This window comes from Aythya fuligula, chromosome 15 (genome assembly GCF_009819795.1).
Source record: "Aythya fuligula isolate bAytFul2 chromosome 15, bAytFul2.pri, whole genome shotgun sequence".
NCBI lineage: Eukaryota > Metazoa > Chordata > Aves > Anseriformes > Anatidae > Aythya > Aythya fuligula.
Window position 1 is genome coordinate 2,703,446 of NC_045573.1, and position 14,933 is coordinate 2,718,378.

Below are 14,933 nucleotides of genomic sequence, written 5' to 3' on the forward strand. Positions count from 1 at the left end.
TCTGCCAGCCATCATTCACAAGAGCTGCCCAGACGTCCCCACTGAGTCACCGCAGCAGCAGCATCCCCTCACCTACGCACAAGGCTTCTCATTTTTTTTATGCTTTTTTTTTTTTTTTAAATCCTTTTAAATCCCAGAAAAATAACAGATGTCACCGTTGAGGGGGAGCTTCTCAGAAGCTGTTCCTGCAGCGGGTTGTGTCAGGATGCGAGCACGCACACGGCTTCCCTGGCACGAGCCCTTCACGTGCTGCGGAGCCCTCCTGCCCCCTCCAGGAGCCTTCCTCCAGGGCAAACACCCCCCACACCCAGCCCCACACTAAAGGGATCCTTCTGATTTCTATCCCATGGAATTGAGCAGCAGAAGCCCTCCATCACCATGCTGGCCCAGTGAGCAGCATCCTGGGCTCTCAACCCCCAAAACCCAGGGGTGCTCCCAAGGAGAGCCACAAAAACACAGCAGAGAAACTCCAGCCCCTGCACACACCGTGGCACCAGTCTAACCAGTAAGCATGGTTATGGGAAGCTCACCAAGCAGGAGGGCTGGGTGCTGCGGTGGTTTCTCACCTCAGAAGCCTCCATCAGATATTTGCAGAGCAGCACCCAGCAGGTTCAGCAGAAAGCTTTTTTTAAGCTTTTGGAGCTGGCACGATGAGACACCGCTCAGGCAGCCAAAAGCAGAGTGGGATTGACTGGGAGGAGGAAGAAAGCAGCAGGTCCCAGAGTCACCCCCATGGTGCAGAGCATCCCCCATTGACCAGCCCAAACGCAGCTGGGGGCTCTCCACCTCCTTTTGTAGGGCGCAGGGGGTGCCCAGCCCCCAGCTGCTGCTGGTTAACTCATTAACATCTACCCTCTCCACAAGTGATCATCACCGAGTGTCCATCGCAGCCATGTCCCTAAAACAAAACGAGGCATTGCCTGTCCCCAGAGCCAGGCACGGGCACTGCTTGCACCCATCAGCCCAAAACCAGTCCCAAAAATGAAACCCCACACCCAGGCGCCCACCCGTGGGGTTCCCGTTTCCCATCCCACTTACACCGGGATGCGCTCTGTGGGAAAAGCCAACTCCCAAACCTCACACCAAGGGGAAGGGGCGATGCCAGCACCCAAAGCACCCTCCTCTGCCTGTCCCCAGGGCCACAAAATTCCCCCATTTGCAGGCATAGGTGGCACCCACGGAGCTCATCCTCAGCCCTCGGGGTCTCCTCACAAGCCAGGCTGATGCTCGCAGCCCCTTGCTCCGTGCTGCAGGCCCTGACACCCACCTACAGTGACCACCCAGCACCCCTGGGACCCCCCCAAACCCCAGGGGGGTGCAGACCCAGGGCTCAGCACCCACCGCCTGCGGATGGAGCCACAGGGACGGGCTCCTCCCTGTGCCAGCACGGCGTGTGCTGTACTGGTATGGATCCTTGGCAAAACACTAGAGGGAGAGAAAAAAATATAAAAAAAACTTGGTTTGAGGTTTTTTGGATGGCTCAGGCCCGTGGTTAGTCAGATGTTGGCTCCGGGAGCTGAGCGCTGCGGGGTTCAGGGTGCTGTGGGGTCCAAGATCCCTCCAGGGGGGGCTCTGGGATGGGGCAAGAGTGGGGTGGGGGAGGTTTTGGGGTGCCCATGGCAAGGCAGAAGGGTTTCCCCAGGGAAGGAGGCAGCTGGAGGCTGGGAGGCAGCAGGCACCTCCAATTCTGCTGTACCGGGATGCTCCCCAGTGTCCCCAGTGTCCCCAGTGTCCCCAGTGTCACCCTGGATATTGCTGCCATCTGCTGGCAGGACCCAATCCTGCTCCGGTCCTGAGGTCCCTGCTGCACCGAGGCCGTGGGTGCCCTCTGTCACCCCGCAGGGTGGCGCAGCCCCGTGCCCAACACCCCAAAGCACCCCAAGCCATGACCCCAAGGAAGCCAGGCCCCAAAATGTCCCCATCGGGGCCATCATCCTGCTCCTCTCTGCCCCCAAACCCGCTGGGAACCCACCCAACTCTCCAACGCCTCCGCGCCCACCTCTCCCTGACCCCTCCATCCCGTGCCCTTTGCGAGCAGAGGCAGAAGGGGCAAGGTCCAAATCCTCCTGCACGTGGGCTCAAAGCCCCTCTGGCTGCCTCTATGGGGCGGTTTCTCCAGACACCACCCAGCCCTGCTCCCTCGGGGCTGTAGGGTCGGGACTCTCGCCCCACAGCTGAGCCCCAGCCCCGTCCCCTGGGTCCGGCTGGGCTGCGGTGACCGCGGGGCCTCGCCACATCCCGTCCTCCTCGTGACAGCGAGCACACACACCCAGTTCCCACGGTCCCCCCGGCCTTCCCAGCCTCTCCTCTTCCCCTGGGACCATGCTGGGGATAATGGCCAGGGACCGGGGCACCGCCAGCTGCGGGGACACCCAGAGCCACCCCGCTCATCCCTGTCCCCTTCCCATGGACACCGAGCACCGTGGCGCGTCCCTCCCCGAGCAGATGGCAGCAGCTTCCTGCTGGAAAATGCCCAAACCCGTCAGGAGGGACTGAGCCACAGCTGTCCCCGGGTTAATTCCTCCCTGCACAGCAAAGCCAGCGCCCGGTGGATTTTCTGTGTGCTTCGTGCCACGGCCCACGCATGCGCCGGGAAGTTTTTGTGGTTGCGGCGACCTCGCCGGTGGTGCCCTGAGTGTGAGCCCTGCACACACGGTGCCTGCAGCCCACAAGAGCAGCTTGAAGTCATTTTGGTCTAAAAGGGATAGATTTATTTTTTATTTTTTCCTGCAAAAGGGAAGCTGGAAAAAAACAGCCCCCAAAACAGCCCCAAAAAGCCAGGAACAGCCACGCGGAAGCCTCGCCGCTTGGAGGCTGGCACCTGGCACGTTGTTTTCGGTCTGATTTCCAGAGAAACCAGGTGTGTGCATCCACCCCCTTTATCTCCTCCTCTGCCCATCCCTCTGCGATTGCATCCCCACGTCTGCTCAGAACCGTTCCCACCGAGCCACCTTCCACGGGCTGCCCCGGGGCGCTCAGCCCCTACGAGACATCAAAGCCTCCCCCAGCCGCTCTCACACGCTTCACCCACATCCTCGACCCACGCGCCCGGCCCGTCGCCATCCGATTTCCTTCCAAAATCCCACAGGTGCCAATAAACGGCCCGAGCAGGACCCTCCACCTCTGGGCAGCACCTCTGGGTGGCACATCTGGGCGGCCGTGCCCGCCGGCAGGCAGCACCCCTCGTGGTGCTCACCGTTTCGCCCCGGTGGGGCGCTGACATCAGCGCGGTTTCCTGCCCGCCGGCAGCGCCGTGCGCCTGCCCCGTGCCCCACAGCCCCGTGCCGTGGGGCAGCGAGCCCCACGCAGCCCCGGGGGGCCCCCCGCTCGCACCCCACGGCAGCCAGCGGGATGGAGTCGGTGGCCCTGTACAACTTCCAGGCGACGGAGAAGGATGAGCTGCCATTCCGGAAAGGGGACACGCTGAAGGTACCGGGGGTTTGGTGGCTGGGGGGGGAAAGGAGAGGGTACGTAGGGTAACGCCGGTGCTTTGTCGCCTCTTTTGGGGTTTACATGGGGAGATGGAGCTGTTCTTTGGGGTTTTGGGGTGCAGAGCAGCATCCCCAGCAGCGGAGGGTACTGCTCGTCCGTGCCACTGGGGACATCTCCAGAGAGATCCTGGCTGGGATGTGGCACACGGCTTCCCCGGCCATTGGGGCATCGGTGGCACCATCCGAGCTCTGTTTTGGGGCTGAAACACATTTTTCCCCTGCTCCACAACAACACCAAGAGCCCCAAACACTCGGGTGCTTCTCTTTGGGGTGGGCTCAGCTGCCAAAAAACCTTCGGGGAGCCTCAAAACACCCCCAGACACCGCAGCCCCACTTATGGGAACAAGGATTCCCGCACCACACCACCGACCCCTCTCCACGGGGCTGATGCCACAACACCGGGGGCTGCTCCTGGCCCCCAGCACCCTGCAGCACCCCCGGCCACGCAGTGGCACCAACCCCCGGGGACGACGAGGGCACAGCCATCACCCGGGGCCCCGAAGCTGCCGCACGCATCCCCCGGCCCTGCCTCCCCGGCGTGTTTTCCCCACAGCCCTGTAGGGTTTCGGATCCTGTTTGCACAGCTGTGCAGCCGCCCCGGGCCCCTGCGTGGGAGGCTGGAAAATGGTGTCGCGCTCAAACGGGTGTCACAGCCCTCCTGCTCGCACCGGGACGCGTCCTCCCACACTGCCATAGCCCCCGGGGGACACGGGGCTGGCTGCAGCCCGGATCCTCTGGGGGTGGGTTTTATCCCCTTTCCCTGGCCGGGGGTTTGGGGTGATGCCAGGCAGCCCAGGGATGAGCCAAACCCCAAACCCCACAAAATGTCTTGGGCAAAATATCTGAGCCTTGGTCAGAGCCCCGGATTTTGGGGGTGTCACGGGACAGCTGACCCATGGGGGGGCCAGGATATAGGGATTTTGGCCAGGCTGATGCCTCTCTGCTCCTCTCCCTCCCCAGATCCTCAACATGGAAGATGACCAGAACTGGTACAAGGCCGAGCTGTATGGCTGCGAGGGCTTCGTCCCCAAAAACTACATCAAGATCAAGCCCCACCCGTAAGTACCACCCCGGCACCGATCCCAGCCGTGGGTCCTGGTGCCCAAATTTTGGCCACAAGCCGGGGTAGCCCCGCACGTGGGGAAACTGAGCCACGGAGCTATGGGTGGCAATGCTGGGTGATCCTTTTGCCCTCGCCACCAAAGGTGGTGGCACACCCACGTACCCCAGACACACAGAAATTCGTCCTCGCGCCGGGCTGCCCGCTAAATAAATGATAATCGGGGAACAACAAAGTATTATGGGATTACAACTGCATTAGACACAATCCTATTACCGTCTTATTAAAGCCCGGCATAATTTATCCCTGTTTTAACCTGTGTTTTATGTATCATTATCCCCTGGTAAATCACATTTAAATGCCGTAGCGAAATCTGCTCGGGGCTGCGGCTGGGGAGCAGGAGCGTGGGCTGGGGGCACCCCGGGGCGGGCGCTGGGTGCTCGGGGAACGAGCCGGGCTGGGTGGGACCTGGCCTCCTGCAGGCTGGGGCTGGGTGATGCTTGGTGCTAAAGCCCAAAGGCTGTCAGCTCCCCGGTGGTTTTAACACGCAGCAGAGGCTCTGCCCACTGCCTGCTGCCCCCAAATATTCGGGGGCAGCCTCGGCGGTGATGGAGCCGGGGGATTCTCCCATCTCCCCTGCTCCTCCGGCTCGTTTTGGTGGCTTCACCCCTCAAGGTAGGGGTTTCTGCTCTGCAGATCCCCCCTGAACACCCCGCAGGGCTGTTCCTACCCCGGGCTGTGAGTTGTGGAGGGGGAAAGGGGGGCCCGTGGCACAGCGGGGGACGAGGCAGGGACAGGATGTGGTGGCTGCAGCGGTGTCCTTGCAAGGCCAATGCAGGACACGAGGGCACTCTGGTGTTTGCAGCACCCTGAGGTCCTCCCTGCCAAAGCAGCGTGGTCCCCGATCACATCAGGGTGGTGAAAGGGAAGGGGAAAACCTCAGCGGGTGGGTGCAGCCCCGCGGGGAGCCCAGGAACGGGATGGGGAGCTCCCACTTGTGCTCCCCTGGGCACACAGCTCTCCGTGCCTCCATCCTGTGGGGTGGGGATTCGGCCCCGGGGCATTTATGGGGTCGGTGGTGCTGAGCCGGGTGCTTTTTACAGGTGGTACGCGGGCAGGATCTCCCGGCACCTGGCGGAGGAGCTGCTCCTCAAACGCAAATACCTGGGCGCCTTCCTCATCCGCGAGAGCGAGAGCGCCCCGGGGGAGTTCTCCGTCTCCGTCAAGTGAGTGCCCGTGGGGTGCAGGGGTGTGGGGAGCCCCCAGCCCCATTTTGGGGACCAGGAGCTGAAGGTGGGAGGCCGCCCTGGTGCAGAAGGGGATGCGTTAGGCAGCAGGGTGCTGAGCACGGCCTCGCACGGGCCTTCCTCCCCTTCCTCCCCTTCCTCCCACCCGCAGCGCCGCCGCTCCGCCTCCGTCCCCTGCGGTTTCCTGCGATGGGCCACGGCGCTGCTTCGCCCCCGTCTGCAGGTTGGGGTGCCCCCAAAGACAGCCAGGCAGGTAGCTACGGGGCTGGGTCCAAGCTGCGAGCGCACGGCCTGCGGGAACAACTCGCCCAGAGCATCACCCAGGGGACACATCCAGTGCCCCAGCATCCCGGTGCCGCAGGGCCGAGGATTTTTGGCATCGGCAACCAGGGCTGCAAGGAGGTGTGCCAACAGGCAGAGCCTGCCCCGGGGGCTCTCGCCCCATTGCTGCCCCTTCCCTGCCCAGGGCCAGGGTGCAGGAGCCGGCCCCAGGCCAGCCAGGCACTTTCTCACGCTGCTAATCTCTAATTAAGCATTTAAGGAGGTTCTTGCCCATAATGAAAGGGAGCCGCGCCTGCGTCACCAGCGTGGCCCAGTCCCTGCCCCTGCCCGGGGCGCTGGCAGCAGTGGGGACATTCAGCAGCCCCGTGCCAGCCCCACAGCACAGGGACCCCAAGCTGCCACCCCCAGGGACACCCCGAGGAGGTGCCAGCACATGGGGACAACGGGGGAAAACCCAGCCTGCTCCATCCTCCAGGGATTTGGGGTCTCTCGAGGCTCACCAGCACCCAAACCTATAGCCACCCCGCTCTCCTACTTGTCCCCTGTGGGTGTTCAGGCCCCAAATACCACCGCCACCCCCAGCCAGGACAGGATGGGGGTGGCAAGCCCCCCAGGCAGCCCCTGGGCTCTGCATTTTGGAAGGGTTTTGGGTGCCTGGGGTCACATCCGTGCTCCATCCACAGCTACGGGCAGCACGTCCAGCATTTCAAGGTGCTCCGGGAGCGCAACGGCAAGTATTTCCTCTGGGAGGAGAAGTTCAACTCCCTCAACGAGCTGGTGGACTTCTACAGGACCACCACCATCGCCAAGAAGCAGCAGATCTTCCTGCGGGACGACGACCAGAGCCCAGAGGTGCCACTGGGGGGGCCGTGGGGCCGAGAGGGGTGGCGTGGAGCGGGGCAGGGGGCACTGGACAGTCCCTCAGGATGGAGGTGACACCCAGGAGAGCCCGGTACCCGCAAAGCCGTGCCCTGGGGCAGTGATTGTGGAGGTGAAATGGGGTGCTGGGAGCTGGGTTAGGGGGGAGATGGGTGCCTCCGAGGGGCAGGGTGCCCAGGGGGCTCTGCTGACAGCGGGAACAGGGGCACTGCACCCCGGGGTCCTCCCCTGCACCCTGGGGTCCTCCTCTGCACCCCGGGTCTCCCTGCCTCTCCCCGTGGCAGGATTTGCTCCGTTCCCAACCCTAATCTTCAAAGCAGGTGCCCAAGCCCCCTCGTAATCCAGTCCTCACTGCACAGTGCCGCGGTGCCCCCCCCACTTTGGGGCCAGGGGAGCTGCCGGCAGCCGGGGGCCTCCCGTCCCCACCACTGACCTACCTTGGACTTCCTTCCCTCCAGGTGAAGAGACCCAAATTCGTGCAAGCCCAGTTCGACTTCTCGGCCCACGACAGCTCCCAGCTGCCCTTCTACCGCGGGGACATCATCGAGGTGCTGGACTGCCCCGACCCCAACTGGTGGCAGGGGAAGATTTACGGGCGCGTCGGCCTCTTCCCCCGCAACTACGTCCACCCCCTGCGCAAGTGAGCTGCCCAAAAGCCCCGCTCTGCACCGTGCACGTGGCCCCCCCATGTCCCCACGTTGTCCCCACACCGTCCCCGTGCCGTGTGGACTGCAGATCCCGGCGAGGGTCCTCCCACGGAGGCCGTGCCGGGGTGGAGGCCAGGCTGGCCAAGCTTCCACCCCGAGGCTGCCCAGCTCCCGGTGCCGATGAATAACCCTGCGGGAGGAAGCGTAGGGCCAAAAAAAAATCATTTTGAAATCAAAAAGGTGTAAAAACTTCGCTGGAGCTGCAGAGGGGAGCAGCAGGAGCCCAGCTCGCAGCCTCCACCACCGCAGTCCCGTGCCCAGTAAATGGGAAACCCCACGGCAGGCCCAGCCCGGGCTGGTTTCTTGCTGGGGCCGTGGTGTTTGGCAGCTCCTCGCCAGGACCTTTCGAAGCCCCTGCTCCCCGGAGAGCTGCAGGCAGCTGAAAAATGCCCGGGATGTGGCCAGGCTCGGTAACGCTGTGCAGGGTGCCAGGACTGGCTGCCCCGGAGGAATTCAGTCCTGCTGGTGCCATTTGTAGCTGCAAAGTGTGGCTTTTTAATATTTTATTTAGAGCTAGTAAAGTGTGTTTGGATGAAACCCTCCTGTGCGGCCTCCTTCTCTCAGCTGCTGCTTCGTGGAGGTTGTGCTTCGCCTGCTCTTTTTTTTTTTTCCTGCCCATTTGCCCACCCCAAAACCTCTCCTCGGGGTCTCTCTGCCCCCATGCACAGCAGCCCCCCACTCTCCTGCCCCCAAACCTCACGGTCCCCTGGGACACACGGTGCTGAGAACACCCAGCTCGTGGCACCAGTGGATTTAATCCTCCCACATCCCACACCTGACAAATAAAAAATATCACCCAAATCCCCCTTTTCTTCCCCCATTCCCCTCCCTCCTGGCGGGCTGCTAGGCGAAATAGGCGTAGCAGAAAATATTGATGCACATCAGGACAACGGCGTTGACGTTGCAGACCCGGGCCCAGACGGGGGGCTCCGTGGTGTCCCTCAGGGCCGGGGTGGCTGAGCAGGGGCCTGGCACGGAGAGATGGGGAGCGTGGGGACAGGGGACCACGGGGAAACTGAGGCACGGTGCCGTGGGGGCAGCGGGGATGCCACCTGTGTGGGATACCCCCGAGGGCACACTCACCATCCCGGGGTCCCTGGGGTGTGCCACCCACAGAGGGCTGGGGGCGCTTCCACGGCAGGCTCCACCAGGTGAGATCCCGCAGCTGGAACCGGGGGAAATTCGGTGAGAAAAAAACCCCAGGACCCCCCCCAAACCGAGCTCAGGGCACAGCCCCAGGTGCCGCCGGTGTCTCCAGCCAAAGGGGGTTTGGGGTGAAGGGTCCTGGGTGCCCGCGTGCGCTGCTCACCCTATTTGGGGGCGGCGGGGGGGTCAGCAGGCTGCCCCCCACCACGACGGCTCCCGTGGCAGCACACAGCAGCACGGCGAAGTGCAGGTAGTGCAGGTCGGCCAGCAGCCAGGGCCGGGGGTCGGGGACCCCGCAGCGGGGTGTGGGGTACGCCAGCTCCAGCCCCATCCTGGCCAGCCCCAGCGCCAGCCCCGCCATCAAGCCCCAGAAAGCTCCCTGCGAAGCGAAGGTCACAGGGGGACGGCAGGAGGGGGACAATCACCCCAGCAGGGGACAAAAACCGTGGTGGGGATGACCCTCCTCCTCCTCCTCCTCACCACAGCCCCCAGAAACGCCACCTCGGGGCTTTTGCACGTTCCTCTCCCACCCCTCCAGCACCACCTCCCCAGTTCCCAGGCAGGGAGGCGTTTCCCCATGTCACCCCCCCGCTGTCCCCAGGCTGTCCCCAACCTGCTCGTTAGCGCGGGGCCAGAAGACGGCCAGGACGAACACCGCGGTGACAGGAGGGGCCAGGGAGCTGGTGACAGCCTGGATGTAGACGTAGAGCTGGCCGCCGCTGGAGCTCTGCAGGATGGGGAGCCAGACGACGCTGAGGACCACCAGCACCACCGTGACCACCCTGCGAGGGACAGCGGCGACACCCGTGCCACCACCGGACACCCCAGGCAATGGGATATCTCCCCCGGGGTGCCCCGCAGCAGAGGGTGGTGCAGAAGAGCTGGCTGGGGGGATGCAGGCAGGTTTTACCCCCCCGAGGGCAGCGGGAGGATGCCCATCACACGCTGACATCCCCGGGATGCTCCTGCCCCGTGTGGTTTCTCACCCGTCGCGGCGAGAACGCCGCTGCCAGACGCTGCGAGGCTTTGTCTGGGCTCAGGTCAGACATGCCCGGGGCTGAGGCTGTTTCATGTCACTGCCGTGCTCCTGGAGCCCTCCCCGACTCCTTCCCTCCCTGCCCACCGGCTGCAGGAGGAGCCGGGTGCCGCAGCCTTCCCCGGAGGCGGGGGGGGACGAGGGCAGGGTGCCACCATTTGGGCACGGTCCCGCTGGGGACGACCCCAGCCACGGGGCCAGCTGGCCCCTGGGGCTCCGGATGGAGCCTTGCACATCCCGCAGGCACTTCTGGAAATGTCACCTCGAACGCAGAGCCTAATCCTGCAGTCCCCAAGCTCATGAAAGTTGCACAAGGCGCCGCAGTAATTGCACCAGTGCCGGCTCCGTCCCGCAGCACCGGGCAGGCGACTGCTCCCAACGCCCCTCGCCCCAAGCCTGGGGGTTGGTAATTTGCACCTCCCGTGGGGAAACACCAGGTAAAAGGCACTTTTGCTCTGAAAAGCCCCCAGCCGTGGGTGCTTTGGCCAGATTTGGGCTCTGCAGGTGATGCTCTCATCACCTCCACGCCCAGGCAAAGCTGAGGTGTCCCCAAGCGTCCCCATCCTCGCCCTGGTCCCAGCTGCACCCCGCTGCCTCGCTGTAATCAGAAACACAGAGGCATTGGCCAAACCCCAGATTTTTTGGCCTGGTCTGAGCAGGAAAAAGCCCAAAAACCAACCGTGCACGGCTCAGGCAGCTCAGCAAAGGACAGGGGGAGCCAGGAGCTGCGCCGAGCCCTCGGTACCCGGAGCAGGCTGGAGAGCAGCTCCGTGGCACAGCTCAGTGCCACTGTATTTATAGCTCAGCCCCGCTAGTTTACGGTGCACAGCTTCACGGCATTACCTAAAGCTCCATCTGCTCAGCTCAAAAAGCAGAAGTATTCAAAAATAAAAATACAAAGAAAGAAAAAGAAAGCAATGAATGCATCTCTCTAGACACAGCCGCTCTCTGCTACTGCCCATCTGCCTCTCCGGAAAGAGGAAGCAGCCCGAGTGCAAAACACCCTCCCTGACCCACGGGGTGGAAGAAAAAAAATCGTGTTTGGGGTTTCTCTAACCCACAGATGATGCTGGGAGGTCATGGGAAAGATGCAGGTGTGGGAGCTCGAGGGCTGACCCACAGCAGGGTGCCCTTGTAGGGTTTCTCCATCCCACCTCCCCCTGCCTCGCCTCCATCCTTGCCACCGTGCCATCTCCCAGCCACAGAGCGAGCAGAAAACGTGAGTGGGGATTTCCAGCCGGGTGACACCGCTGTGTGTGAGCAAAAATCCCCAGATCCAGGGAGCAGGGAGCCCTCCCAGCCCCTCAGGCCACACCGCAGGGGAGGGATGGCTCAGAGCTCCCAGCCCTGCTTGGAACACCACGGGCACCCTGCTCCCTGCACCGGAGCCTTCCCCGGCTGAGAAAAGCCCCTTTGAGCTCAAGATCAGCCCTGAACAGGGGCAGCTCTTCCCCGGGGAGGTGACAGGGCACCCATGGGTGCCGTGCTTACGGCAAACCCGTTGTGAAAGAGCCGAACGCCCGCGATGAATCACGGCGCAGGCAGCGGCCCCGGCGTGGTGCTGGGCGGCCACCCCTCGGCTCGCAGGACGCGGGGCATTGTTTCCCCGGCCTCGCCTCGCTGCTGAGCAAGCAGAGGATGAGCAAATCCCTTTTTCTTCTGCGTGGAGCTGGACAGGACATGCCCGGCATGAGGATGCTGAGGGGTTGGACCGGGGCTGCTCGGGAACCACCCCAAGCTTTGTGTCCCCGCGCTGGCCCTTGGAGCTCAAGCAGCATTTTTTCCTCCCCGGAAGATTTCTCGTTTGCTGTATCCACAGCCAGTGCTCAGCTGTTTCTTGAGCACCTGTGAAATTATTTCCAGGCTCCTGTGGAAGTACGGGCACTGCTTATAGACGTGTTGTTCCAAACTGCAGGGAATTAGCCTGAGAAAACGGCTGGAGAAATTTGGAGCAATCCTGGGAGAACCCTTGGCTCCTGCCCAGGGTGGGCGAAGCCCATTGCAGACATCCATCAGCCACCCTCCCCAAAGCCCCCGTGTTATTTTACCCACCTTTATGGGCACAACCACCAGTTCCTGTGCCCACTCACTGCAGGCGGCTTGACACCTTCCCACCCCTGGAGATGTTGGCGGGTGGGGGGGTGCCAAAAATCACCCTCCCACAGCCTCCTGCCTCACATCACCGCACAATCAGGGCCGGAAAACCCTCCCCAAAGCCCCAGCCCAGCCGAAGCCCTGACCCAGATTTCCTCCTTGTCATTGCCTCCTGCTCAGCAGGCCCCGTGCTGGGCATGCCCCGGCGCTGAGTGTGCTGCCCCGAGCACGGCACCGCGGGCGGCTGCACGGCCCCGGGCACCCCCTGGCACCAGGCTGGGGGCCAGGACCTGACACCCCCCAGGGGCACCCCAGGCTTGTGCCACCCAGTGCCACCCGGTGACGTGGGGCAGTGGCTGAGCCTGGCCCCTCCGAGCTCATTTTGAGGGCACAACTCAGCCTTTCCAAATGCTCCCTGAGCCCCAGCTGCATCTCCAGCGCTTCCATCCATAAAATAATGCGAGGGTTTTTTTTCCTTCCGCCGCCACAGCGCCTCGCAGCCGGGCTGAGCGCAGCCTCCCAGACACAAAGGCAGATCACAGAGGGCTGGACTGGCCCTGCCGGTCTCCCCGAAACCCTGCGTGTCCCCAAAACCCTTGGTGTCCCCAAAACCCTCGGTCCCTACCTGCCCACCAAGAGCAGCTCCTTCTCGCCGGCCCCCGGCCTCAGCCTCCTCCAGATGTCCATGGTGAAGAGGGTGCTGCTGCTGTTGAATATGGAGGTGAGGGAGGACATGAGCGCGGCCATCATCACCGCGATCATCAGACCCCGCAGCCCTGTGGAAGGAGGGAACATCAGCCTGTGGCTGGGGACAGCAGGATGGGTGGCCCCAACCATCCCCTCTGCGCATCCACGGGGGCACGGATGGGGTTTGGGGACACCCAGCGGCACCGGGACCACCCCCATCCCCTGGCTTTGCTGTTGGGGTCACTGGGGAAGGGGCTGCGTGGGCAAAAACCCTTGGGAACAAGGTCACGACCTACCGCTGGGCATCAGCTCCACCACCAGCTTGGGGTAGGCGATGTTGGAGCAACCCACGGCGGCCCCGCACACACGGGTGCATTCCTCGGGGTCCACGCAGGCCACGGCATCTGGGGGACAGCAAAAGGTGAGGATGGAGGCAGGTGAAGCTCCCAGAGCGAGCCAGCACCTCCAGCATCCCCCAACCTCCCTCTCCTCCTGCGCCCATCCCAGCCCCGAGCACAGTGCCCAGGCTGGATCTCACCACGCAGAGCCCTGCCCGCATCGAATCCCATAACAGGCACCCTAGGGTGGCCCCAAAACCCTGCCGGGATCCTTGGCCGTGGCTGGAGGAGCACAGGGCAGGCGGGTTTGTGCACCGTTGGGGCAATTACCTCCAGCTGGGCAGCACCCACAGCTCCCCGCAACGCTCTCGGCAGCGCGCCAGGACCGTCAACGCCCAATTACTTATGTGCCTCAGTGGGTGTTGAGGCCTTTTTTTATTGTTAGGCTCATAAAATATTGAAATGGATGGAAATGAACGTCGGGCATAAATATTAATGGCCCGGCTGGCTCTCGGGTCAGCCTCCTCTCCCCGAGGAGCACGGGGACGTGCACGAGCAACCCCGGCACGAGCCTGGCTGCCGGGTTCATAGGAAGGAGAGGGTGTGCAGGAAGGATGTGATAGGAAGGAGAAGGGGATATGTGCACCCCGTTTCTCCCCACTCTTTTCCTTTGGGTGCCCCCTTCCTGCACTCACACCCTTGCAGACCCCATGGGCACCACACAGCGGTGTCTGAGCTGCAAACCCTACAAAGGGAGCAGGACCCGGGCTTCCCCCCCAAGCTCTGCAACGCTGAGCAGGGCACGGACTCACCCCGGCACAGCAGGAGCAGGCTGCAAGCTGGTTTTCCACCTTTCCCGGGGCTTAGATCAGCGCCGGGCCCCTGTCATCCAGCAGCTGTGAGTAAAGCTGCCGTCACCGCTCCGTGCCTCGGTTTCCCCCCTCGCCAAAACACCACCTTGCGCCCGGCTCCATGCAAATGCCACCAGAGCTGCGGGTGGAAGCTGCTCCCGAAGGCAAAGCAGCGTCTGGGTGCTGCAGCCCCAAGCAGACACCCGCCGGGGCTGGGTGCTGCTGCCAAAAACCCCTCGGTGAGCCCCGACAGCGCGGGCAGCGGAGCCCAGCCTGGCAGAGCCCAGCGTCGCACCCTGCTGCATCATGAGGCCCTCTGCTAGAGATGGGAAATTAATTAGGAGCTTGTAATTAACGCTTCCCTCTGCAGCTGGGAGGAGCACGGTGCCAGCTGCGGGGCAGAGCCAGGCTGGGGGAGCTGGGGCACGGGGAAGGCTCTGCCCGGCCAGGGGAGCAGGGACAGGGTGAGGATGGGGACCGACCTGTTCGGCCGCAGCGCCCTGTCCCTGCAGGGGGTTCAAAAGAAGCTGAAGGCTCCTTACCCACACCAGGGTAAATCAGGATATGCAGGAAAACATCAAAATAACGAGCCCGGCTAGCGCTGAGCTCAGCGCGACGCAGTCATTAAGGGTGGCCCGCAGGGGATTTTAAGGGAAAGAGGAGAGAAAGCGCAGCCACGGCGTCACACCGCGGTGCCAGTCCCTTGGCCCTGCAGCTCAGCCAGGCCATGTGCTGTGGGACGCCCACCCGTAAGCAGCTCTGCCACCAGCTCAGGCTGTGACCCACCCCCCTGTGAGCTCCCGCTGTCCCCCTACATCGTGTCCCCAAGCAGGAGCTGGATCTGGTGAAGCTCCAGGCCATGGGGCTCCGCGATCCCAAACCCGCGGCCAGCACCGTATGAGCCATCACGGCGCGGCACCGATGCGACGCCGTTCCCCTCGTGCATTAATTCTGCCGTGCAATAAATCATAATCGCGCACACACCCCGCTAAAGAGACCGCAAATCTCCCTGCACAATGGCTGCCATACAATGAGGCACGGGGCAGACGGGGTGGAGGAGCTGGGTCCGTCCCCAGCACGCTCCCAGCCCCGGTCCAAGCATCTCCATCGCGTCT

The 14,933-nt window shown here is 63.2% G+C and overlaps 2 protein-coding genes across 2 annotated transcripts in view; one reads left to right on the top strand and one right to left on the bottom strand.

Annotated features, from left to right (window-relative positions):
• Positions 1–3,351: 3,351 nt before the first annotated feature.
• On the top strand, positions 3,352–7,603 carry GRAP (GRB2 related adaptor protein). Its single transcript, XM_032197673.1, has 5 exons — positions 3,352–3,429; positions 4,452–4,549; positions 5,655–5,777; positions 6,764–6,932; positions 7,418–7,603. The coding sequence occupies exons 1-5, from the start codon at positions 3,352–3,354 to the stop codon at positions 7,601–7,603; spliced, it is 654 nt and encodes a 217-aa protein (XP_032053564.1).
• Positions 7,604–8,509: 906 nt separating this feature from the next.
• The window catches only part of SLC5A10 (solute carrier family 5 member 10), a 35,233-nt gene continuing 28,809 nt past the window's right edge, over positions 8,510–14,933 (bottom strand). Inside the window, exons 10-15 of the mRNA XM_032197672.1 lie at positions 12,926–13,033; positions 12,568–12,718; positions 9,426–9,594; positions 8,976–9,191; positions 8,750–8,831; positions 8,510–8,718 (exon numbers count right to left, since the gene is read on the bottom strand). Of these exons, the coding sequence (XP_032053563.1) occupies positions 8,510–8,718; positions 8,750–8,831; positions 8,976–9,191; positions 9,426–9,594; positions 12,568–12,718; positions 12,926–13,033 (935 nt within the window). The remainder of the gene's footprint in view (positions 8,719–8,749; positions 8,832–8,975; positions 9,192–9,425; positions 9,595–12,567; positions 12,719–12,925; positions 13,034–14,933) is intronic.

What these genes read in the sequence shown, in the direction of transcription:
- GRAP (XM_032197673.1), top strand. Translation starts at nt 3,352, where the DNA reads ATGGAGTCGGTGGCCCTGTACAACTTCCAGGCGACGGAGAAGGATGAG. An exon ending in GGAAAGGGGACACGCTGAAG is followed by an intron (nt 3,430 to 4,451) that starts GTACCGGGGGTT and finishes CTCCCTCCCCAG; the next exon opens with ATCCTCAACATGGAAGATGA. An exon ending in GAGTTCTCCGTCTCCGTCAA is followed by an intron (nt 5,778 to 6,763) that starts GTGAGTGCCCGT and finishes CTCCATCCACAG; the next exon opens with CTACGGGCAGCACGTCCAGC.